The sequence below is a fragment of the Zeugodacus cucurbitae genome, chromosome 4, assembly GCF_028554725.1.
Source record: "Zeugodacus cucurbitae isolate PBARC_wt_2022May chromosome 4, idZeuCucr1.2, whole genome shotgun sequence".
Taxonomy (NCBI): Eukaryota; Metazoa; Arthropoda; class Insecta; order Diptera; family Tephritidae; genus Zeugodacus; species Zeugodacus cucurbitae.
Window position 1 is genome coordinate 44,375,038 of NC_071669.1, and position 25,436 is coordinate 44,400,473.

General features: G+C 33.2%; 1 protein-coding gene across 2 annotated transcripts in view; it reads left to right on the plus strand.

The window, feature by feature from the left end:
- The window catches only part of LOC105221113 (regulating synaptic membrane exocytosis protein 2), a 124,839-nt gene that overhangs the window by 92,103 nt on the left and 7,300 nt on the right, over positions 1 to 25,436 (plus strand). For both annotated transcript variants that reach the window (XM_029046175.2, XM_029046176.2), the window contains exons 11-12: positions 11,816 to 11,997; positions 12,195 to 12,922. In XM_029046175.2, the coding sequence (XP_028902008.2) occupies positions 11,816 to 11,997; positions 12,195 to 12,922 (910 nt within the window). The remainder of the gene's footprint in view (positions 1 to 11,815; positions 11,998 to 12,194; positions 12,923 to 25,436) is intronic.

The window sequence follows — 25,436 nt, forward strand, 5'->3', positions numbered from 1 at the left end:
TCGACAAGAATCAAATACTCTTCTAATACTCTTGATGCTATAATTGGACATTTGTTTCGACTCACAAAAGCTGTGTCATCCGCAAAAGTTGATGTCAAAACATTACTTGCTGTTGGAAGGTCTGCTGTATATATTATGTATAGAGTTGGCCCTAAAACACTGCCCTGTGGTACACCAGCTCTTATTGGTCGTTCCTCAGATATGAAGTCTCCTACTTTGACAGTAAACTTTCTATTTTTTAAATAAGACTCCAAGGTTTTATGCTTTTTTTAATCTTATATAAAAGCCCATCATGCCACACTTTATCGAACGCCTGAGCCACATCTAGAAATATAGCAGAACAGTACTCTCTATACTCGAACGCCAACACAATGCAACACTTGGCGCACCAATTTAAGAACTGCAATTGTAGGCAATTCTTTATTAATATCAAAGATATCTAAACCATCGCAATTAGAGGCAATTCCAACTTTAATTTACATTGCTGTTCATTAAACATGTTAGGTTTTAGAGTTTCTTAAAATTTTAGCTATTATGACGTCATAAAATCTAAACTCTCTTGAAGTATTGAATATTGAAAGTTAAATCATCTATGTAAACTAGTTCTCGGCATAAATATACACATTTTATCGTTAATTGTTGTACACTTAATGTTTTACGAGTATTATCACCGCAGCTACAAAATATTAGGGGTGTTCACGCAGTTTAGAAATAGGCTGAATTGGAAAAGAAGTTACACAATAGTATAAAGCTATTGAATGTGGGTTTTGAGTACTTTTTTGGAAATATACAAAACCTGCAATTTCAAAAACACTAGGACTCTTGAACTCTGTGAATACCCCAAAACTGTAATATTTTGTACCACTGTGACCAGCTTAAGCTGTCTTATTGCATACGTAATGCATGATTTCGCTGTCTTCGAAAAAGAACAATAAACAATTTAATTAAACTAGTAGTATAACATTAAAAAAAAAATTAAAAATGATATTTCAAACATAATATTTATGTAATTGATGTGGCAACTCTCAAATTAAATAGATGCTTTAAAGCTGAACACGCATTATTTCAATGTAATGTGTTGGAAATGCGACTAAGTTCAGTTATAAATATATAAGTAAGAGCGCTAATGGAAAATTATTGAGAAAAAGGTTGAGAATTTCTAAATTATTTTTTAAAGCAAAGCAAAATTGTTAAATGGCATAAATGTTCAAGCATAAAATAAAAATTATGAAAAATGTTGTTGGTCTATGCAAAAGTGTTTGTAAATGAAAGAGTAAAATACTAAGAGATATATTTTAATTGAGTGTAAATTACTCGCTAGTTAATAATTAATTGTTAATTCCCGTGTGGGCGACTTTCATGCACACTGAACGCCAAATGCGCCCACTTATTCAACCCACCGCGCATAACTCCTGTCAGTTGGGTGATAAAAACTATTATTAAATACATAATTAAAGTAAAAAAATTTCAAAAATTTATTTTCAATTTTTACTTGCTCTAATTTCAAATTATTTTACATACATGTATAAATATAAATATAAATATACATATATAAATATAAATAATAATTGAAGAGTAGCTATTAAGTCACTCAACAAAGACATACACACACGGGCACCTGCACTTCTAGACGCATACATACGTACTTATATAGGAAATAAGCTGCTCTAACGAGTTTAAGTTAATGCTTTAATGTTGTTTAAGAATTAAAAAAAAAATAATAATAAATTAGCTAACGAAAAACTATAATATATATACTTGTACACATACATATAAACAAGCAACTGTGTGGAGTATTAACATATTGTCTAAAGCGCAGTTAACTGCATACAAACAAATCACGCGTAACGGTTATTCAACAAACATACATATTCAGTATACACAAGGCAAGTTGTTTATTAAATTTATGAAATATGTATATGTATACAGAAAAAATAATAAATTAATAAAAATATTAATTAAATTAACTAAATAAAGATAATTTGAGACAACCAATCTACACAAAAAAATATCATAAAATGTGTTGAAAAACTCTATGCAGAAAATTGTTTGTCTCAGTTACTACAATGCTCCACCACTTAATGGCATAATTGAGTACTATAGTGGAAAGCGAAAACTTAATTAAGCTCAATTAACTTTTGAGCAGAACTTTTAAAGAGCGAAAAGTAAGAAAAATGCAAATTATGTTATATACACATTTATATAATATATATGTACTATATCAAAAAGCTGTCCTAAATTATTTACATACATATATACATGCATATATATATATTCTAGATATTTGTATATATATGTCTGAATTTATATTTATATCTACATCAAATCAAACTGAGTATTGTGTAAACATTGTGAATGAACTTTATTAATTTGCTATTCTATTAAGCATGGAATTTTACTTGAAAAATTATAAAGAAAAAACAAAAGAATGTGTACACAAAAACTTAAACTCAACGTGTGTTACATGCATTGAAAATCCAACAATAAAGTCTCTATTAAACTACAAAAAAGAATGTTGTAATAGTCTTTTCACACAGGATCTAGCTGATCAATCAACAAGCCGCTGCTCGATTAAAACGCTGATTAAGATCGACTTACCACACAAAATAAAAATCTAAATTAATTTTTAATTGAATATTAATCGACATGGAAATGAAATGCAACTCTGCGACCAATACCGTATTTGTAATTATATATGCGTTCTTTGTCTGCGAGTTGTTGTTAATATATATGAAACTTACCAACTTCTTATGAAAAGCAAAAACAAAAATGTGTAAAAGCTGATCGATTATCGAGTAGCCGGCAGTGTGAAGGGCAAAAACTGGTTTCTCAATCAAAAATTTAATTGATTAATTAGACTGTGTGAAAAGGCTATAACTGTCTTCACTTATTTGCAATGGAATTGTGCTTGAATATTACATTTTTCTCACGCGCGCTCAGCTAGCAACCACAAACAACTGTCAAACATAGCAGCCTCACAAAGCAATGATGCATACCAGCATGCAGCAAAGACAACTACCTTTCGCGAGCCGAAATACTAAACGGTAAATGGATTTGTATAGTATCTAAAAACTGCATATTAAACATATATACCCCGCAACCTCAGTACGCATTTAAATAGTTGTAGTAATAAACGTATAATGGAATAAACTAAAAATAAATAAAATATTTATATTTCGCTACAATTGTATATAGCTGCAATTTAAAACTAAAACCCCTGTAAAATATATATATTTATGAAGTACTAAAAAGAATTACTCGAATATCGGTTATATATATTTTCAATTTTTACTTGCTATTTATGTTTGAATATATGCTTTATTATTATTATTTTCTTTAACTGTTTTCAGTTACTTCAGAACTATATGTCTATCTTAATCTATAACTGTCTTAACGGCCATTCTTTTAAATCAACTCTTCATGTTCTCGTGTTCATCTTGTAACACCTCATGTTCCTTCTGCTCCGTTTGTTTATTTCAATTTATGATAAACTCTTTCACTTCATTAAAACATATTAAAAATATTTATTTAAATACTCATACTGTATATACATTACATCGATTATATAAGCTTCCGTAACTTATAATAATTATTTATACAAAATATAATATAATTTATAAAAAGTACAAGCTTCTATTGTTATCAAATTTAATATTATAAATTATTGAAAAGATATGATTAACTAAGGTTAGTTATATTTCTGATTATAATATTCCGTAGCTATTTTCACTCCCAGCTCTCACTCAAAGTAGCCTTAATATTAGTAAAGTTTATTTAGTACAGTTATATTAGTAAAATTTAAATCCCAAGCTATTAGCTTACTTTTGTAAAAGCAGCAATTAGGTATTAAATATGCATGTAGTCCTTAGACTCAATCATCTCTATTTCCGTAGCTTACATTTAAACCAGTTCCCTTACACTTACTTCAAGTACTACTTTATAAACTCTTGCTGAGTAGCTCAACAGAGTAAAGACATCTACAAAATACTATTTTCTTTTAAAGAGCTTGGATAGAGAGATGAGAAAAATATACTCTCTCAGAGACTAGCCTGCTGCTAAGGTGAGATCAGTCAAATAATCTGATATATCATTGGCTACACAAAGTTTGATAGAAATATTTCCAAATTTATAATTATGCCTGACTTACTTCACTTATAGCCTATTCGCATAGGGGTTAATTGATCAATTAACCGGCCTTTGCTCGATTAAAGCGCTGATTTATTTCGATTTAACATGCATGATACAAGGAATATGTATCTTTTTTAATACATACATTTTTAATCGAATACAAATCGAGTTGAAGTAGATTAAGTCTTACTTACTTAATCTTACTTATAAATTTAATCGAATACAAATCGCACTGTTGTTGCCTGTACTTCAAACTCGGCTATTGTTATTGATAAATATGCAATCAGCTGATGAAACTTGGCAACTTCTACTGAAAATGAAAACCAAAAATGTAAACAGCTGATCGTTAATCAAGTAGCCGACTGTGCGAAAGAAAAAACTGGTTTCTCAATTATAATCTTATTATATTAAATTAATTAATTTTTTCTCGAAGAAGATTTTTCAGTAATACCATTGATAAGATAAAAATATTTTTGCTACAAACTTTTCGAAATTTGAGCCGTACTTCGAATTATCGAAATAATTATTTCTGAGAGACAGTTTCTCGATATCCAAATTGTAGGCAATACAATTCGATTTCGAAAGCTTTATTGAATTGAAATTTCGAACACGTTTTATAATTGAGTTGTGTTGCTGATTGTTCGTATCCATATTATTTCGAGTGCGACTTAAATCCATTTCTTTCTTTTTGGAAAGTTGAGACCTTCAGAGCTTTCGTTTGTTGCGATGTAATTAGCCGTATTTTTGGTAGTGTAACCTAGGGCTTACTTATATTTAACTAAGTAAATTCTATAGCAATTATTCTTATATACTAACCTAAAATTATTGCCTTTTATATTAATAAAAAGTTTTAAAAGTGATATAAATTTATATACATAGATTCTCATAGTAAATAAAATGTTTCACCAAAAACTCATGAGTATCCCACACATGCAAACGAAATTCACAAATAAACTTGAAACATTGTTAGCAACACGACATTGATTTTCGATTTTCTATTTTGTATTCTTACTTATAAATTTCTGCTAATTTATGTTACTTAAAATAAATACTTGTAACAAATAATTATATTTTTTTTATATTATTTAAATTTTTTTTTATAAAAATTGTATTATTTTAACTTCATAATCTCTCTTAAATTATTTCAAATTATTTTGCTTAATTTTTTTACCTTTCAATTTTGTGATTGTCATTTGTTAATTAATAAAAAATTATAATAAAATCAAGTATATCCCCAGCTGGCACGAGTTATGTTCACTGCTAATGCGAACGAATGCATTTAATATTAAAAAGTTTAAGATTTGAAAATGAAAACTAATGCTTATGTCTCGAGTACGTGCAATTGTGAATGCCAAAGTGTAGCTTTACAAACAAGCGAATGAACTTAGCTGAACAAGCAAAACGTAGAAAATATTGCAAATCTAATTAGTATAGACAATCACTTTCTCTAATTACCGCAAACACTTCTATGTAATATATATACAAAATCATAAAGGAATGTAAAACAAATAGAAAACGCCTATGTAAGACAATACAGCTAGATTGCTATGTAAATAAAATGGCATTATTAATAATTTAGATTTCATTTATTAAGCAACTCAACAGCACACACACACTCACATACATCCTCCACTTTTAATGGAATGCGAATGATTTGTTGAGAAAAATGAAGAAGAAGAATACACTCACTTGTAAAATTTGAATGCAGCAAAGTTTTTATACTCAAGCATATACACCGAAATACTTAGAATTTACATAAAAATTTTGTAGTTAAAATTTAGACATAGAAATGTTGTAGAATACTGTAAAAATTCACTTAAAATTTAGAATTTATTGTTGAAAAATATTTTGTAAATATTTCACTAGAATGTATATCTATACTCGTTTACTGTCTGTGCTATATATATTGTACTACGTTAAACTTTATATCTCTATCTATGTATAGCTATATATGTATAACTGTTTTAGAGTGTCTAACAAAGTGTAAATCAATGCTATTTCTACTCTCAATTGTATTCTATATTTAATTACATTTTCACTCAATTTATCTCCTTCACATGCTCTTCATTCACTAGAAATTTGCTAACACGGTTGTAATCCTGTAAATTATTGTAGTACAAACACCATTTCCATTAATATCTTTGTTCATCACTGCTGTCTTAGTCAATGTTCTCGAGTCTTCTTTGTGTAGCATATGTTGTCTTTCTTAAGTGTCTCTAATTATATGTCTGTTGTGGTTTGTTTTATTATTTATTATTTATTATTAAATATGAGTGAAACTGAGTGAGTGTATGTGTGGGAAGAAGTGAATTAGAAGATTTCTACTGAATTTTGAAAAAATTATCGCACATAAAATATAAATGTTACGTATACGCCATGTACAACATTTATAGAATTGCTTTCTTATTAGAACATATGAAGAAGTTAGATAATATAAAACTAAAAAGACTAAAATTTGTATTTAAAACGAAAGAATGATTGTTATTGCATAAAATACATATATATATATATGAAGCCTTCAGATTTTTCTTCACTTATCCAAAAAGAAAAATTCATTCGCTAGCATTTAGCCTCTAGTAAAATAGCACACAAACATGTCATCCCTTTCGACATAGAACATAGCGCTCAAATATCTTCCCTTACTTAGCACTACGCTTGACAAGCAGCCGTATTATTACATTCTCACATTATTTCCAATTGAATAGCGTCTGGTAGTCTGGCATTGTGCATTGTTTGCACGAGTATGCGTGTGTGGGACAATTATTGCCAATGATTTCCTTTTGAATGTATCAAAAAACTGTCAAACGCACTGACAGGTGTCAACCGTGTAAGCTATTAATTTGGAAAGTTTTGCGCCGGCAGGCAACACCACTCCCAAAGCGCCTCAACAGTCAGCGTAATGGCACACATTTAGATAAGCAAAAATTTAACAACATTTCTAAGTTTGAAATGGGCAAACAAGGCAGGCTTTCTATGGCAGTTTGGAAAACAACAAGCAACAGGTTGCCAAAACGGCTAGTGGAAAGTTGCAAGCATATATTAACGCTCTGAGCTATTTACATACGTTTTTCTTTGAATAAGAATGCATATGAAGAGTACCTTATTTGAGTATATGGTTGAGTTTATGCCAAATTTAATCATTTTATATGCGTGTGCTTACTACCAGCCTCATAGCTTATTCTATATGTCTGCATGTGCATATGGTAGTTTGTATATATATGTACATATTAAGTGAAACATGCTGAATATCAGCACGTGCAATCAATCTATTACAAGCATATGTACTTAAGTATCTTTGAACTAATGTTGTCTCCCGAATGAACTCACCACTGCTGGCAGGGCGTATACGTGACATTTAAGCTTCTTAGAATTTCGATTACTCCAGCAACCGTCTACTAGACATAGGAATAACATCCAAATGACTACTTTTCATTAGAGATATAAATGGCTATTAGATTTTAGTTTCTAGATTCTAGATTACAGGTTATAAAATCTAGATTCTGGATTCTAGTTTCTAGATTCTGGATTCTAGACTATCAATTCTAGAATTGTAGATTCTAGATTCTAAATTCTTGATTTTAATTCTAGATTATAGATCTTAGATCCTAAATTCTAGATTCTATATTCTATATTCTAGATTCTAGATTCTAGATTTTAATTCTATCTCTAGATTTTAATTCTAGATTCTAGATTAAAGATTCTAGGTTCTAGACTATAGATTCTAGATTATTGATAATAGATTCTAGGTTCTAGACTATAGATTCTAGATTTTATATTTTAGATTATATATTCTAACTTTCAGATAAAAACACCAGATCAGATATAAACACCAGATCCTAGACTCTGGATTCTAGATTCTAGGTTTTAGATTATATATTCTAGATTTCGCATTATAGATTATAGATACCAGATCCTAGATTCTAGATTTTAAATTTTAGAATATATATTCTAGATTTCAGATTATATATTCTAACTTATATATACCAGATCTTAGACTCTAAATTAGATTCTATGTTCTAGACTATAAATTTTAGATTTTAGATTATATATTCTAGATTTCAGATTATAGATTCTAGCTTATATATACCAGATCTTAGACTCTAGATTCTAGATTATAGATTCTAGGTTCTAGACTATAGATTCTAAATTTTATATTATGGATTCTAAACTATAGATACCAGATCCTAGACTCTAGATTATAGATTTTAGAATATAGAAAATATAAAAAATTTATATGTATTTATTTAGACTTTTTGACCGAAATAACATCTGTAAGATGACTTACTCCCACTTTGGCTTCTGCATTGTCAATTGGTCAACAACCAGCAAAGGCAATAAATATTATCTTAACCTCTCTCTAAATACTCCAAAAGCCCCAACATTTAATATGGTCACAATGGAAGACGAAAACAACTGCCATACATGCCATTAAAGCGCTCACTTGACCTTCACCAAAAGCCAGCTGTAGAATTGCGATAATATCACGTCCATGGCTTGTATGTCAACACAATAACACGTAGAACGAATTTATTTATTATTGATAGACGAGTGGAATTCGACAATATGACAACAGCACAATATCGCAAAATAGCGAGACAAAATTTATTGTCTACAAAAGGGCGCACACACAAGCACTTAACCGAAGCAGACTACGCTTCCATAGTGATATTTACATACAGACATGTGTTTATAGACAATATCCAGATATATTAATGCCGTTGTAAGCCACCAGCTACTATCAGCATCCCATTATAGAGATGGGCATTATAAATATCAAATGCAATAATCATTGCCTACATTTAGGCGAAATAACCCAAAAGTTGTAGTAATGCCCGCTTTCTCTGTAAGATTAGTACTGGAATGAAAACTGACAGCAGAACCGTTAGTAAAGTAGTGCCAAAGAGGAAAACAACAAAATGCGAGTACGTACGAAGCAGGACAATAAACTTCAATGAGCGCTTAGTATTAAATTCAAATAAGCCCGTTATTGTGTTGAATATGGCTGCCGGCCATTTGAGCAGACAACAACTAGCTTGATCCAGTACAAAGTCACCATACAATATGCGAGTCTGTACACAAATAATAGTGGCGCATGAAGCTTAGTCCTTATCCTATTTTCAAATAACTGCATATGTTATATTCAAAGCCAAAATAAATAAGGCCGAAGGCGAGCACGAATTGCGACGTTTGCTTGCTGTTGCTGTGTGCATGTGGATCGGAACTATGATTACCGGGTGCTGCTGAGTGCCATTGTTGTGTATGGTTATGTGTTGGATTCTCTAATATTTGAGTAGGTTTAAGTTGGCAAATGTGCGGAATTTAAGCCAAGATATTACACAGAAATGTAGCACAAAATATTTTATAGATAAAATTATTTTAAAATATTACAAAAGTATTTTATTTAAAGCCAAAGCGGAAAATATGCATACATTGCTTACAAGTAATTCTATACTTCTTCTAGTGTCTTAAAATTAGTTTATATTATTTTTGTTTGGGAATTTTTCTGCAATTACTAAAAAGTTAAATGAACCTAATTTTTTTTTGTGAAAACGACAATAGAATTTTCCATATTTGAAACATTTTAACATCGTTCCAAAGAAAAAAAATAAGGAGTTAGGTGGTTGGAATCTGAAGAACTATGGACATAGTAATATTCTGAACCAATTCAAAGTAAACGTTAATAAATCAGCCTGCATTCTCCCAAAGTTGGATTTCAAGAGTCACATCCAGGTGAGGATACTCTCTAGACGAAAATAATAAAAATAGGCTAAGAGGGAGACCTACAGGTCCAAAATGGACTGCAGAGTAAGCACAAGGGTTTAGTCCGACGATCTTTTCTCTATCAAGCCGTCTACTGAACACGGATACTATTTTCAAAACGGAATGCCTGGGAATAGATAAGGCCTGTGAACCTCTATTGACTAACTACGAAAGGATAAATAAAACAACAATATGCAAAGATAGGCAGACAGCACTCCTTTCGTAGCCAACGGCTAATTACAGTATAGTCAATAACTGCACACATACCTGCCTATTGAACTCACTGGTAATGAAAAAGTTGATGAGTTGGCAAAGTCAGAAGCCTTTCAAGATGAATCCGAGGCAAAGTTACCATACCGCTTTAAAATAACTAAACAAATATGGCCAAAATATGATAAGACAAGTACTAGGATAAGGACTAAATAGATCCAGGAAAAGTATTTTTAGACTTCCAGCTATTATAACGGGGATATTGGCCATTTGGAGAACATGCGATGAAACAGGGTATGCCATACAATAATATTTGCCGCGGCTGTGAACTAGAAGCAAATAAGGCAACAATTTTCCACTTCCTCTGTGAATGCCCCGCCCTATCGTAGCTCTGACACAGAATACTTGGAATCCATCAGACATCAAACTTTGAATGGATGTTTACTAAAAGCATAACAGACATAAATAGTTTCATCTAAAACCCAAAATGGTTTGAACGAAAATATGAAACGTGATAGCAGTAATATAAAGGTCCACGATTAGTGCATCAAAATGACACACCTAATGCTAATTGAACTCAAAAATAATAAGGCCTTCTTCAAACCAAATAAAAATTATGTAATGGTAACCTTACGCAATAGTGGAGTCCGTATTTATTGAAATATTTACGACATATTTCAAAAGACGTTGATATAGAAAAAAAAATTACAAAAAATATTGGCAATATTTAGGTATTATAGAACTGGAAAATTATTAGAACCGTAAAAGTATATCATACTGTGTGTTATTTCTAAAAAAAATATATTCATATATGTTTGAGTGAATTCGAATGTTTGTATGCTTGAATCATATATCATTTTCTTGACAATAATTAAAAGTGACTTAAATCGACTCAAATTCAAAGAGACATGCTCAGTTAATCTGACTAAGTTAACCGTAGTAGTATTCAAAAAGGTCCTCAGAACCGGAATTATTATGAAATAAAACACAATTTGCCTAAATGTTAAATGAAAGTCAGTATACCCATCACGGATTAAGTCAATTTAAGCCACTTTTACAAATTACCACATATTATTTTAAGAATGTATTATTTATATAATTGCACGATTTTTTTGGGATAACAACAATTCCAAATAGTAAACTATAGATCAATGTGTATGACTTAAATAAATGAAGTATTTCAGTTAATTTATATTTATTTATGTTAGTAATAACTCTTTATTTTCTTAATTAAATTGTTATCGCTTATTTGCCGTTTTATGTTAATTATTATTTTATTAAAATATACATACATACACCAACAAACAAATTAAATGAACACAGTGACTCGTTTACCCATATCAATACGCCTACAGATACTATGTATACCCAATTTAACTCGTAGTATGATCCACAATAAAACCTTCAACACAACAATAACAAAAGTGACAAATAATGCAGTTATTTTAAAACCAGCATATTCCATATAAATACCGAGGAATAATGTATGTATAATAAATATAGAGATTAACAGCCCTATTTAACTGATGCGAATATAGTTTAACCGAAATCATTTTGTAAATACGCCAAAAAGTAATCCCAAAGTGTCTTATAATCAAGTATATATATAATGATTAAAAACTCTTTTAAATTTTTCAAATTCTTTTATATAAAACTAAAATCTGTCTTTTACCCCTTTCCTCTTACACCACTCGGTTGTTATACTTCAATCATTTAGGAGCAAATCGCACGCGAGAAGCAAGTAAGTGGGCGTGTACAGTTACAAGTTTGGTATAATGCCGATCGCAATGAGTTGGTCGTCTCACTAATGGCCGCGGATGATCTGGCTTTACGTGATGAAGCCTACGGACATGGTAATCTACCGGAGGCATATGCTAAAGTGCGCGTTTTACCCAAATGGTAAGATTCGAGAAACAAATGACGTTTTTAAATACTTCTTTTATTGAAATATCCAAATCCTCAAGTTCGAGAACTTATCTATTAAACAATTAATAATCACTTCTCGAAGAAAGTTGTTCACTTTCAACTTTTCTTCATCTATTCATTTACTCCCTCACTAACAAATCGACTCCCAAATAATTTCTTCTTCCCCGCAGCGGCGATGGTTGCGTTCAACAAACCGAAGTCAGTCATCCCACACAAAATCCCATTTGGAATGCAACGCTCACCTTTCAGCACGTGAATGCCGACAGCCTCATGGATCGCTACATTGACACACAGTTATGGGATCTTGTACCACACACCGAGTCCATATTTCTGGGCGAATGCAGTGTCGAACTGCAGCAGGCCTTTCTCGATGATCGTGCCATCTGGTGTCGACTGGAGGATCCGAAGGGGCTGCGCGGCATCAGCATGTCAAAATCGCCGAGCGTCTCACCGCGCGGCTCCATTGCCGCCGGCTGTCCAGGCGGCGATGTATCGCGTCTACTGCGACGCGATTACAATATGCAACGTTCCATATCGGACGAAGTCGATTCGATCGGTGATGGCACCTCACTGCTACATCCCGATACCGCCTGGGTGGCTGGCTCACGGCGTGGTTCTTCGCAGTCGGAGACGCTCGAGGTCGAGGTATATCAATTGGGTAAAGATTTTTCACGTTCCTTACCCGGTTCGCGGCGCTCCTCGTTTCAAGATCCAGATAAAATACGCGAAGAAGAAGCAATGCAACCGCCACCAGCTTCCTATTATGTGGGCCGGCGTCGTTCGTCAGTGGCACGTCGTGATCCAGATGAAATACTGAAATCATTGAAGGCGGTACGTGGTGAGCTTGGACGTGCAATGAGTTTAGGAACGGAACAGCAAAAACGACCGGGATCAAGACGTAAGTAGTAATTTAGTAGGAACAAATGAAGAAAGTGCTTGTGAAAAATTTGTATTATATACATATGTATACTATTCATACGAGCATACAGTCCCATATATTAAACATTCTAAAAAATAAGATTTAAGAAATATATGTAAGTATAGGTAGGGAATTGAGAGCTTGAAATTATATAAGGTACTGGCGGTTTTAATTTCGTATATTATAACTAGGCATTTTGATTAGAAAATGTGTTGAAATCTTTAAAATCTCAACCACATCAGAGCTCATAAAGTCCATGTTTAAATTTTACTAGGCCTACTATATAACTTTAATTTTGTGTACTTTAATAACAGTAAAAGTTGAGAAACTCACAAAAAATAATATTTCATTTATGTCGATGTAGTCCTTTACAATATATGGTAACATTCTTATGTAAGAAAGTTGGGTAACATGTATCCCTTACACTTAAAATTTTTAAGAATACCTGAAATATTTTTTCAAACCCTTTTGCTCTTTATAAATTTCTACAACCAAGAAACGTGGTTATAAAGCACTTCTTAAAATATCACTTAGTTGTGTCATCTACAAATTTTAGCTCTTTTTAAGCACTAGCCCTGTATATTGTATGCTCTCAATTCTCTCAAGATTACACACTGAAGATAAAAAAATATAAAATATTTTCAAAAATGATTTTTACTAATTTTTATTTAAAATTATTTTATGCTGCACAATAGTTCACTTTATATAGTGTATAATGAACACATAATATTTTCTAATATTTCTTTCTCTCTTTATTTTCTTAATATTATACTCTTATACTTTCTTTTATAAATTGTTTTCACTTAATTTCGAATCCTTAACCAAAAATGCTGTGCTCTCTGCAATTGCAAACTGATCACTAATTATTTACAACTATTTCTCTCTTTCCCTCTTTCCTTAAAACAACACTGTCGCTATCACTCTATTGCTCGCTTTCCAACACTACTCAACACACTCTCTCTCTATCGCTCTAATCGTTTACGGCTACTCCCTTGCTTTGTCTCTCATTTGCAACTTGTACCGCTATTTTAACAACACTCCTTTAGCCTCGATAACGGTTTCGCATTATCAAAGCTTAGACACGCCTTACATTTGGACACGCACCAAGTGAATGCGAATAAATTTAAAAGCAAAAAAACACAACAAAAAGTAAAATGCTCGTTCTAAAAATTAAAACACAACAACAACTTCTGCTAAATAAAGAGTACTAACTAAATAAAATGTAAAAAGTAAAAAACAAAAAATTAAATACAACAACATTTAAAATAAACCAGTTACTAATATTCACAACATAAGTGTACCAAGAAAGTAGTTTGTGCAACAAAATATGTTTACTCGCTGCACCAGATCTTTAATTTTTTATTTCGCTGCTGCAACTTCACCTCTGTTGTAGTCTATTTAATTTTATTAACAACAACAACACTCACATTAGACACTCTCGTTAAAAGCACTAATCCACACACGAACACGGTAGTAAAAAAGAGAAAAAATAAAAAATTCAAATTTCGTGAAACGGAAAACTATTTGAGCGATCAAAATGAAATTAAAAAAAAATACAAAAAAAAAAATTTAAAAATAAAAGTAATAAAAGTCGGCACCCCATTCGATATGCAATCAGTAACAAAAACAATTAGTAACACAATGCCAGGGATCCACAACCTGTAGAATGCAACACTGCAAAAAACAGTTAAGAAATGGTAAGAGCGCAATATTAACATTTATTCCGTTATTTTGTTATGTCGTTGCGTTCAAAAACGTTTTCCTGAACTTACACATTTTTGAAAGTGAATCGTTTTGCTTTTTGCATAACCTTAAAAGATTTTCGTTTTGAATGTTTTTAGAAAAATATATAATAATAATCAGTTTTTTATTATCGAACTCATTTTAACAAAATTCATAATCATAAATGTATATATTTTTGAGGTTCATAACTAAAAACCAACAAACTAAAATTTAATTTCAGTAATTTTCGTTTCCACAAATAAAAAAATATTTCGAAGTGTTGTAATTAAGTATGTATAATTGAAAATTTTCAACTAGTGGCAACACTTTTAAACATATCGCATTAAAAAATGCCTCTTTAATGCGATCTTCTAAATTTTTTTACAAACCACATTCAGCCAATATTCAAATTTCTTTGTTTCAAATGCAATGATAATGAAATAGTCTTGCTCTTGACATTTCCGATCTGTTAGCCCCATCTTGTAGGCTTGCGCCGCTACCAAAGTGTGTCCAGTGAGTAAGCCAAGCATGTTCCTACATTTCCTTCTATCGTGCGTCAGTAGAAATCTACCGCTTTACACACAACTTTTTGCATCCGGTAGATCCTTCCAGCGCGCTTTGAACTTTCTTACCAAGTTCCGACGTAGATCATCATGGGCTTATCTACGTCGATCAAGCTTTCAAATGAGGGTTTTACGTCTCTTTTGACAATCTCGTCCACTACCTGGCTACCCATAACTCAAGGCAGTATATCCCCACACCAACTCCATCCTCCATTTTCAAGACATCCCTAACTATGTTTAACGAGCTGTTTTGCCCTTACGCCAGCCATGTCTTTCCAAGTTTCCTTTGAATCTTCTTTCCCATTTGAAAAGTCGGGTCGTGTAATTAGTGCTTGCTAAGCTGACATTACCCACAGAGCTAGGCCTGGATGTTCTATGGATACATTTTCATGCTGCCTTAAGGGGTTACATTGTTTTTTAAATTGTTGTAATTGAAAAAAATAAGCCAAAAAACAAAAAATCGATTTTTTGAATCCACGAAACCCATGTAACCCCTTAAGTCGTACCGCCGATTTTGGCGGGCTGTTTTCAGCAAATAGTTCTATAGGTGGCTGATTTGTACAATAGTTGATTATAACACATCAATGATATATTTTAGGAAGTTACCATAGAATTTCAAATTAATTAAACTATTTCCAATACCTTTCTTTACAAAGAATTTAAGACAATGGCCAAGTATGACCTTCCAAATGAGAATCAGACACAAACCCTGAATTAATCGATCCCAATATATACTGTTTGTAGAGCATTTGCTTTTCTCTTGCTTTTCATCGGAGATCTGGTGTCTTCCATAGAAATATTATATCGTTTAGGTCAGACAAGTCGTATAGCCTATGCTGAAAACGACAGGAACTTAAACAGCTAATTAATTAGCAAGCAAATAATATTACGCCACCGTTACCACCATGGAATAAAATTATTATTATAAACGTCTATTTTCAATTATGTTACTAGCTGAAATATCTAGCTGTAAATTTAGCCACACTTCCAACGAACTTCTCTCCATCAGCGAGAATATTTCTCTGAACTGAGAAAACTAGTTGAATATTGGATAAAGATAAACCCACTTCAACTCTAAAAATAATATTTTCGCATTACATTGAATCACAACAAAAATTTTATGTACTCTCAGCAATACGCCACATACACATATTTTATATACTCAAGTTGCAATCAAGTCAAATTTAAACTCAGTTCACAAAACCACTACGAAACCAAACGAAAACTTTGAGCAAACTTCCGAAAGCTCCGCACAAACTGCAAAGTGTGGCAACCAAAAACAATAGTGCCGTTAGATGTGTGGGCAGTTAAGGGATATGCTCACCAAAGACTACATATAAGATTATATATTTTAATAGAAAGTGCCCAAACTATTTTCACTCAGTATCCAGTGTATGTACATAATAGAGTATACTAAATACAATAGATAGCGGTAGCAGATAATAATAAAGCCTCAATCGATTGTAAGAAGATAAAAACCTGATGAACCTTGAAATTAACTTTTGTGAAATTTCCGCACTTATACGATGGTGAACACACGCAAATGTACATGTAGAGCGTAAAGTAAATAGTTTAATGAAGATATAATAAACGCAAGAATATAACTAAAGGAAGGAATATTTGTGGATCATATTTCTGCTTATTTAAGCAAAATAAATATTTAGGACATTCCATGTTAATATGTGCTTAAAGATAACACATAGATATGTGCTTAATATAACACAATAATATATAGCTAGGGCTTAATAGTATTTTCAAACAGCAGCTAATTGATCAAAAACTGGGGTCTCAATTATAATCTTAATGTATTAAATTAATTTAGCTGTGCGAAAAGTAATGAAGCAAATTAATCTTTTGACTCTTCAAAAGCAGCCATAGTAAGAAGACTTGGCATACTTAGAAAATGAAATAAAATCGTTAATCCTGTTAAACATATCTATCATGAAGAAGGTCAGATCAGAGATCACGCAAACTGCAATCTAACTATTCACTGATTTGAAAATTACATGAATTGGTCTTTGAATTGCTTACGGTACTCACTGGATCTGACCCCAAGCAATTTTTCGTTGTTCTCATTCTTCAAGAGAATTTCCACAACATTCTATCAACTATAATATTATAAAGCAGACCAATTAAACTATACAATTTTTTTTAGAAAATTTTACAGATCGCTCTCTCTAACGAATAATATGAAATCGATTTTTGTCACTAAAAATGGGTTTCTTTAAAATAATATTTTGCTCAAATCTTTCTAAGAGAACTAGTAATTAATTATTTGCTTATAAAGTCCCTGTCAAAGGGCGCGATTAGATTCACTATTAAGAATCAACGCTACGCGAAATACTCATGTTTTTCATTCGCATTTAAATAAATTGATTTTTTTGCAACATTATCAGAGAGATTTTAAGAGAGGAATAATTTCTCTTATTTAAACATTAACAAAAAAAAAAACATTTTTATGCCTCGTAATCTTAAAAATCCTTTCAGGAAGCGAAATATAATTCTCTTCTTTTTGACTAGCGTAGACACCGCTTACGCGGTTATAGCCGAGTCCACAAAATCTCTTCTTTTGGCAGTTTGGCGCCAATTGGTTATACCAAGCGAAGCCAGGTCCTTCTCCACCTTGTCCTTCCATAGGAGTGAATGTCTCCCTCTTCCTCGGCTTCCAACAGCGGGTACTGCATCGAACACTTTCAGAGCTGAAGCACTTTCGTCCATTCGAACAACATGACCTAGCCAGCGTAGCCGCCGTCTTTTCATTCGCTGGACTATATCAATGTCGTCGAATAACACATCGTTCCATCGTCTGATTCGGCGTTGGTTTTCCAGACTGACATTGTTATTGCTGTTAATGCTGATTCCCAGATAGACGAAATTATCTACGACTTCGAAATTATGACTGTCAACAGTGACGTGGGAGCCAAGACGCGAATGCGCCGACTGTTTGCTTGATGACAGGAGATATTTCGTCTTGTCTTCATTCACCTCCAGACCCATTCGCTTCGCCTCCTTATCCATGCGGGAAAAAGCAGAACTAACGGCGCGGTTGTTGCTTCCGATGATATCAATATCTTTGACGTACGCCAGCAGCTGTACCCTTTTATAGAATATTTTACCTTCTCTATTTAGCTCTGCAGCTCGTATTATTTTCTCCAGGTTGAAGAAATCACACGATAGTGAGTCACCTTGTCTGAAACTTCGTTTGGTATCGAACAGCTCGGAGAGGTCCTTTCCGATCCTGACGGAGCTTTTGGTGTTGCTCAACGTCAGCTTACACAGCCGTATTAGTTTAGCAGGGATACATCGCGGAGCAGCTTTAAAATCGGCAAAGAGATGGTGTATGTCGATCCTCTTTTCACTGGTCTTTTCCAAGAATTGGCGCATGGTGATATGATCAGATGTGGATTTTCCAGCTCTAAAGCCACACTGATAATGTCCAGTACGCTCGATAGAACCTTATAAACGATGTTGAGGAGCCTTATCCCACGGTAGTTGGCGCAGATTGTGGAGTTTCCCTTTTTGTGGATTGGGCAGAGTACACTGAGATTCCAATCGTGCTTTCTTCCGACCATATTCTGCAAAGAAGCTGATGCATGCACCTTATCAGTTCTTCGCCGCCGTATTTGAAAAGCTCGGCCGGCAATCCATCGGCCCACAAATATATCATTTTTTATGAAAAAGCGAAGTTATCCAAACTACGAGCCGTTGGTAAAGAAATGCTAATTTCGTACGTCTTTTATCTATACTAATATTATAAAGCTGAAGAGTTTGTTTGTTTTTTTGTTTGAACGCGCTAATCTCCGAAACTACTGGTTCGAATTGAATAATTCTTTTTGTGTTGAATAGTCCATTTATCGAGGAAGGCTATAGGCTATATAGCATCAGGAGCGAAAAGCAGTGGTAAATGTGTAAAAAACGGGGGAAATTATTTATCTTTGAGGGCTTCCGTTCCTTGCGCTGCGAAAGCGGTTCAAGATTAGATACGCTAAGGATCGAGAACGGTTGGAGCATTCTTGATGAAATGTTTAGAGGTTGTTCGTTGTGGATCTTGGAAGGTTTAGTCGGGAAAAATAGTAAAATTCCAAAAAGTGACCTTTTTCCATACATTTTTTTTTCAATCTATCTATAAAAAAAACAATTCGGGAAAGTCGGAAATTGGCAAGTGGCAACAGAGAATTTAGAATTGCAAATGAACGGTGACATCTACAATGAAGCATTGAAATTCATATGCCATCACCAAATCGTCAAATTAGAGATGTACTGAATCGTGCATACGACAGAATAACTTTGGAACAACAAGTATAAAGAAATGTTCCATTATTTAATGAGCAGCAAAAGACAACCTATGATGAATTGATTAAGGCTGTCCATGATGGAAATGGTGGACTTTTATTTCTTTATGTTGCATTATGTTGGCTCTCGCATCTACTGGAAAAGCAGCAACGCTACTTGAAGTTGGAAGAACGGCACATTCGACATTGTAGCTTCAGTTAAACATGCAAATCTATGAAACATCTATGAGATGAGCGCAATTTTCTAGAAGCACTTGACAGAATTATTCTGTGGAATAATAATCGTCACTTTGGTGGCGTAATGATACTGTTATTGACAAACACATTCTGTTATTTCGAAATCAACAACGGCTGAGGAATTGAACGCATGTCATCGTACTTGTGGCGGCACGCGAAAACCATATGATTGGCCATGAATATGCGGGTGTTCCTGCAAACAGCTATCGAATAATTTAAGAATTGCAAGAATTTTTTAAAAGGACTTACAAGGGGGCAGAATGCTTGATTCCACGAATTTCTTTGAGTTCCAACGATTAGCCATTTCAGTTCAAGCGTATTCAGTTTCCAATGAGACTTGCATTTGGGATGACAATCAACAGGTCTCAAAGACAGTCGCTGGAGGTGCGTGGCATAAATTTCATTCACGAGTTGAAAAATCATTTTCTCTGTACATTTACGCACCGGAACAGAAAACACAAAATGTTGTTTATTAAGCTGAGTTACATTGAAAAAATATTTGGAATAATCGCAAATAAATGTTTTCTAACACTTTACAAATTCAACTTTGTTTTCAAAACAAATAATTTCACTCAGTGCAACGACTGCGGAGTCAGCTAGTTCTTTAATAAGTCTTTACAGATATTAAGTTTGGATAATCTTCTGAGTTTTATTGTAAACAGTATAAACACTTGTTGGCATAACACTTACTATTTTGCATTGTAGGTGTCATCCATGCGTTAGAAAACTTTATTTAAAAGAGAGAAAAAAGGGAGAAAGAAGCATGTCTCAGACAAAAAACATTGCTGTTTTTTACTTGTTCACAACTTACTTGTTTCATCACTCCGCTGCTATATAATCCGCTTATGTTAGGCCGCACAACAGTCAAGCAATTCCCACACTTCAATAGTCTTCACACACATAAATAGCGCCTCGAAGTACTTGAGTACCACAAGTACGGCCATACCCTTCAATGTGGCTCATCACTAACTCATTTCGGATCAAACATATGCAATTTCGCTTATTTAGATTTATTGTATTACGCAGAACCGCCTCTTATGAGTCTCAAACCGCATGTGTGCCGGCGGTTTACTTCCACATACAGAGTACTTAAGAAGTTTTGCAATGAACGCTTTACTTAATTCGCATTTCTTGGAAAGCGCTGACTCAGTTTATTTTAGGCTGTGAAATTTTCCTGCCTCATTGCTTGACTTACTAAGGCACTGGCTGACTTTTTTAGACTCATCTCGGTGTTATTTTATTATCTTCAACTGACTTTCTGCTCAATTGATTGATTGATTGACTGATTGGTAAACCAGCTCCCTAGCTGGTTGGTAAGCTTGTGCGGCGCAGTGCTCTTAAGAAAACATGAGCTAAATTCCCAGCTGGACAAGTGTTCTTTGCTTGTTTGTGTGTATCCTTCTATAAGAAGGTATTCTGAATATACTAGTATGATTGTATATGTGCGTATATATCACTGTCAAGACTCGGTCGCAATTGGCATTCACTTCATATTCTCACTTTCAACGGAACTTCGTGATTTTTTTGCTACGCTTTACTTACTTGAAATCGAAGACAGCTTTGGCTGCTTCCGTTTTACTGCCTTCTTAATTATTACTTTTGGAATTCGATTATTATTTCTGTGTATTTTTTATTTCTTTTTCGTCATGCTGTCCAAGAGAATTTGCTGCCAAAACAGTGTAGCGAAGTTTTAATGAAGCACAACAACGCGGGAAATCGCTTGCCAGTTATAATTTATTTTTCTCGCTCACTTCCTTTGCACTTACTAATCATTAAGAATTCATATCCAACTACGAAGGCAACAACTTTTATATACAGAGATTAGTGATAAAAAAGTATATTTATGTAGTTTTCTTAAATTTTTTGCGATTTTAAATAATTATATTCCTATGGACCTACTGGGCAGAGAAATATAATTTTTCGCTAGTAAAGGTTCATAATAGATACAACTATAATAAATTAGGACCAGTGCGACTTAATTGATTTTTTTAAACGTAGAAATGCTGTTTTGTATCTTATCAACACCATCACTTATTGAACGGATTGCAAAATATTGTTGCCAAAATCAATGTTATCAGTAACGTTTTCCTAGTTCAGTCGGGCTCATCAAAAACAAGTAGTTCACTGTGTCCATCATTGACAGCCTTCATCAATTCATCATAGGCACTCTTTTGCTACTCATTCAATAATGGAACATTTCTTGATACTTGTTGATCCAAAGTTATTCTGTCGTAGGCACGCTCACATTCCAATGTACGATGCACTACATTTCTGATTTGACGATTTAGCGCTGGCATATGAATTTCAGTCAATAGTTTGCCACTCATAGTCAAACACAAATCTTCAATCAATACCAATGTTTCATTGTAGATGTCATAGTTCATTTGCAATTCTGAATTCTATGTTGCCATATGCCACTTCCCAACTTTTCCGAATAATTTTTTTTGATAGATAGATTAGAAAAAAAAAATTAAAAAAATTATGGAAAGAAGTGACTTTTTGGAATTTTACAAATTTATCAATTCAAATCAAATATAATTATCAAAATATTTCAAAAAAACTTTAAAAAGTTTTTTTTAATTATGTTGTCAACTTAAATAAAATTCTTTTATCTTTCTGTCTTGTCTTTCTAGCAATTTTTCCATATTTGCTTACTTTTTAAACCTCCTCTGCAGTTCCTCGGACATTTCAAGACTAAAATTAGCCAAATCGATTCTGATATTCACCACTTTTAGCGAGACTAACGAACAGCATCATCATCATTTATAGAAAACGTTTGTATGGGAAAAATAAATTGGCTGCTTTTAGGGTTTCACCTGCAATTACTCGAACTTTTCTCATCTATGAAACCTTAGCTAGATCTCCATGAACATTTCAAAACTAAAATTAGCCAAATCGGTTCAGTCGTTCTCGACTAACGAACAGCATTTGATTTTTATATATATACATACCTATATAGATAAATGAAGAACCGCTCCAGAATGTGAATTGATTAAACTCGTCGTTCTCGTACATTGAATTACTGTGAGATATTAGTAAATAGTGATGATGGTTCAGGTCTTTGTTTTGGAATAGTTTTATAATTTACCTCCAATAGTATTTGAATACATTCTATCTACACATAATAAATTAGTCGATTTGTATAATTTATCCATTAATATACCAAAGTTCTAAGACAATCTTAAGAGCTTAATATTGAGATCATATGAATCTTATAGGTCATAATGTGAATAGGATACACTTTTCACTCATTGAAAAATTATCCAATAATCCAGACTAAGTAGATAAAGTATAATAAGTAGATAAAAATAAATTTATGAGTGGTTAAAGCATAAATTAGATATTTATGAAATGCTTGACAGAGAATACATACCTAGTAAATAGAATTCCTCTCACACCAAAAAAAAGAAAAAAATCGCAGACGATAAAATTTCCACCATAACTAGTTCTAAATATTGTACAAACTTTTAATAGATATTTCCAATTTCTGAAGAATAGCTGACCATATTTATCGGCTTAGACCATAGACCTAAAGTAAACGTTGAAAATTTCAAGCAATTACGTAAACTATGTCCCTTAAACAATCATCATGCCTAAGATTCTCTATCAAATTACCAAATTAAGTTCTTCCAAGAGCACAAAAACACCACTTTAACTAATTAAACTATATAAATTTGCTATTATTATTATAAAGCATTAAAATCAAATCATTAAATTGCAATCAACTGAGGCATGCCGGGCGTATGAGTAACATTTCACCTGCTATCAATTGTTTTTCTTACATTGCGGCTTACGGACACGCATATCAACAAAACCAACGATAAATTGACAAATTTCAGTGAGAGAACCTACACACCTGCATTATATATATGTATTATATACATATATGCTAAATTATGCTCAATATATACTATACAATAATATTACTTCCTGGTTATTGTCAATACATTTTGATTGCTTCTTAAGTTGTTTGTGGTTATTAACATAACTGAACATTTCATATTAATAATAGCCGTAAGACTTCTCGATTGCCAGTAATGCTGCTGCGGCTGCTCTCGACTGCCAAGTGCTGCATAGATACTCGTAATTGCATTGCGGTCATTTTGCATTCAATTCCCATTATTTCGAAGAAATCTCCTAAAAGCGGTTTATGGTGAATTATTTGTTTGCCATTCGGGGAATTACGCAAAATTACTGCATGTGCACAATTATTATTAGTTATGTAATTTGTAGAGGCATTTCTATGGTTGTTGCCACAAATATTAAAGGAGAATACGAAAAAAAAATTAAAAAATAAAATGGAAAAATAATTAATTTAATTAACAACCGATGGTTTAGAACATAATTTAAATTACTCTTATAAAAATATTGACACCTCAAATTATTATTTGCTTCGTTAATCAAATAAATGGAGATTTCAAAATCGAATTCCCACACACCCCAACAATTGCCTCAACATATCGAGGTCCTTACTCGTAGAAAGTTTTTACCATTCTGTTCGTGGAGAACAAACTTAATCCGCTCACTAATTCCCTTCAGAACCAGAGCTCTGAACTCTTAAATCAATGTTGAAATATACATATGTACATATACTACTCGTATATATACATATATACGCCATTATTAGGACCATTGTGCTCCCCGAGGGTACCTTTAACGAAGCTTCTGAGTTTTTTCCATCCCAGCTGCTCAATTTCTCTCAGATTAGAATAATGGGAGCCATGGAAGGTATTCTAAACCGACAGAAGGCTAGGCATTCGCAGAGATAATGCTCTAGTGTCTCGTCATCATCCGCGCACGCCCTACATTCTGCTATTTCTACTATACAAAGTCTCTGCAGGTAGCCTCTTAGAGGTAGCTGCCCCGTGATGACCCCTGTGATACAGCTTAGTTCTCTTTTGCTTAAAGTAAGAAGTTTTTTGGTCTGTCCAGTGTCAACACTACCCTACAGTAGTTTTGTTAGTACGACTCGTGTTGCACATGTTCCAGGACCTGACATGTTCCCCTAGCATACATTGCTTTAGACAGCTCTTGAGAGAACTGAAAGATCTAAGCGTGCCAACTCATCTGCCTTTTCGTTTCCTTCTGTACCTATATGACTGGGTACCCAGATAATTTTAACTGAGTTTTCTCCCGCTAGTCTATTAATTGCCTCTTTGCATGATCTGACGCATTGATCATGTTGGCGCAGCGGATAGCCTTAATTGCGGCTTGGCTAGCCACAAACAAGTTGAGGGACCTGTTTGCTTGGGCGCAGGCCCACATAGCGGCCTCTCTTCCGACAATCTCAGCTTTAAATACCGAGTTGTAGTCGTTTAGTTTTAAGCTGCTTTCAGTGTGTGGGTTTTTAGAGAAGAACCCTGCTCCCGTTCCTGTTTCACCTTTTGATCCGTCGGTGAATATATAGATTTCACCATTGGTACTATCTATGATTGTATCGTTGATCCATTCTTCTCTGCTGGGGAGGAGAACGTTGCCTTAATTTACCCAACAGTCTCGCTTTCCGAGATATACCCGCGGAGCTAATCAAGTCTTTCATTCAGAAACTTAAAATAAGCTTAATTATTGTATTATGTCGTTTGATGACAACAGCTGATATTATTGAATTTTTCGGCAGCCAACTTCACTCTTAACCGATGTAAGGTTCTCTTGAGAAAAATGTTTTTAAATTTTTGGGAA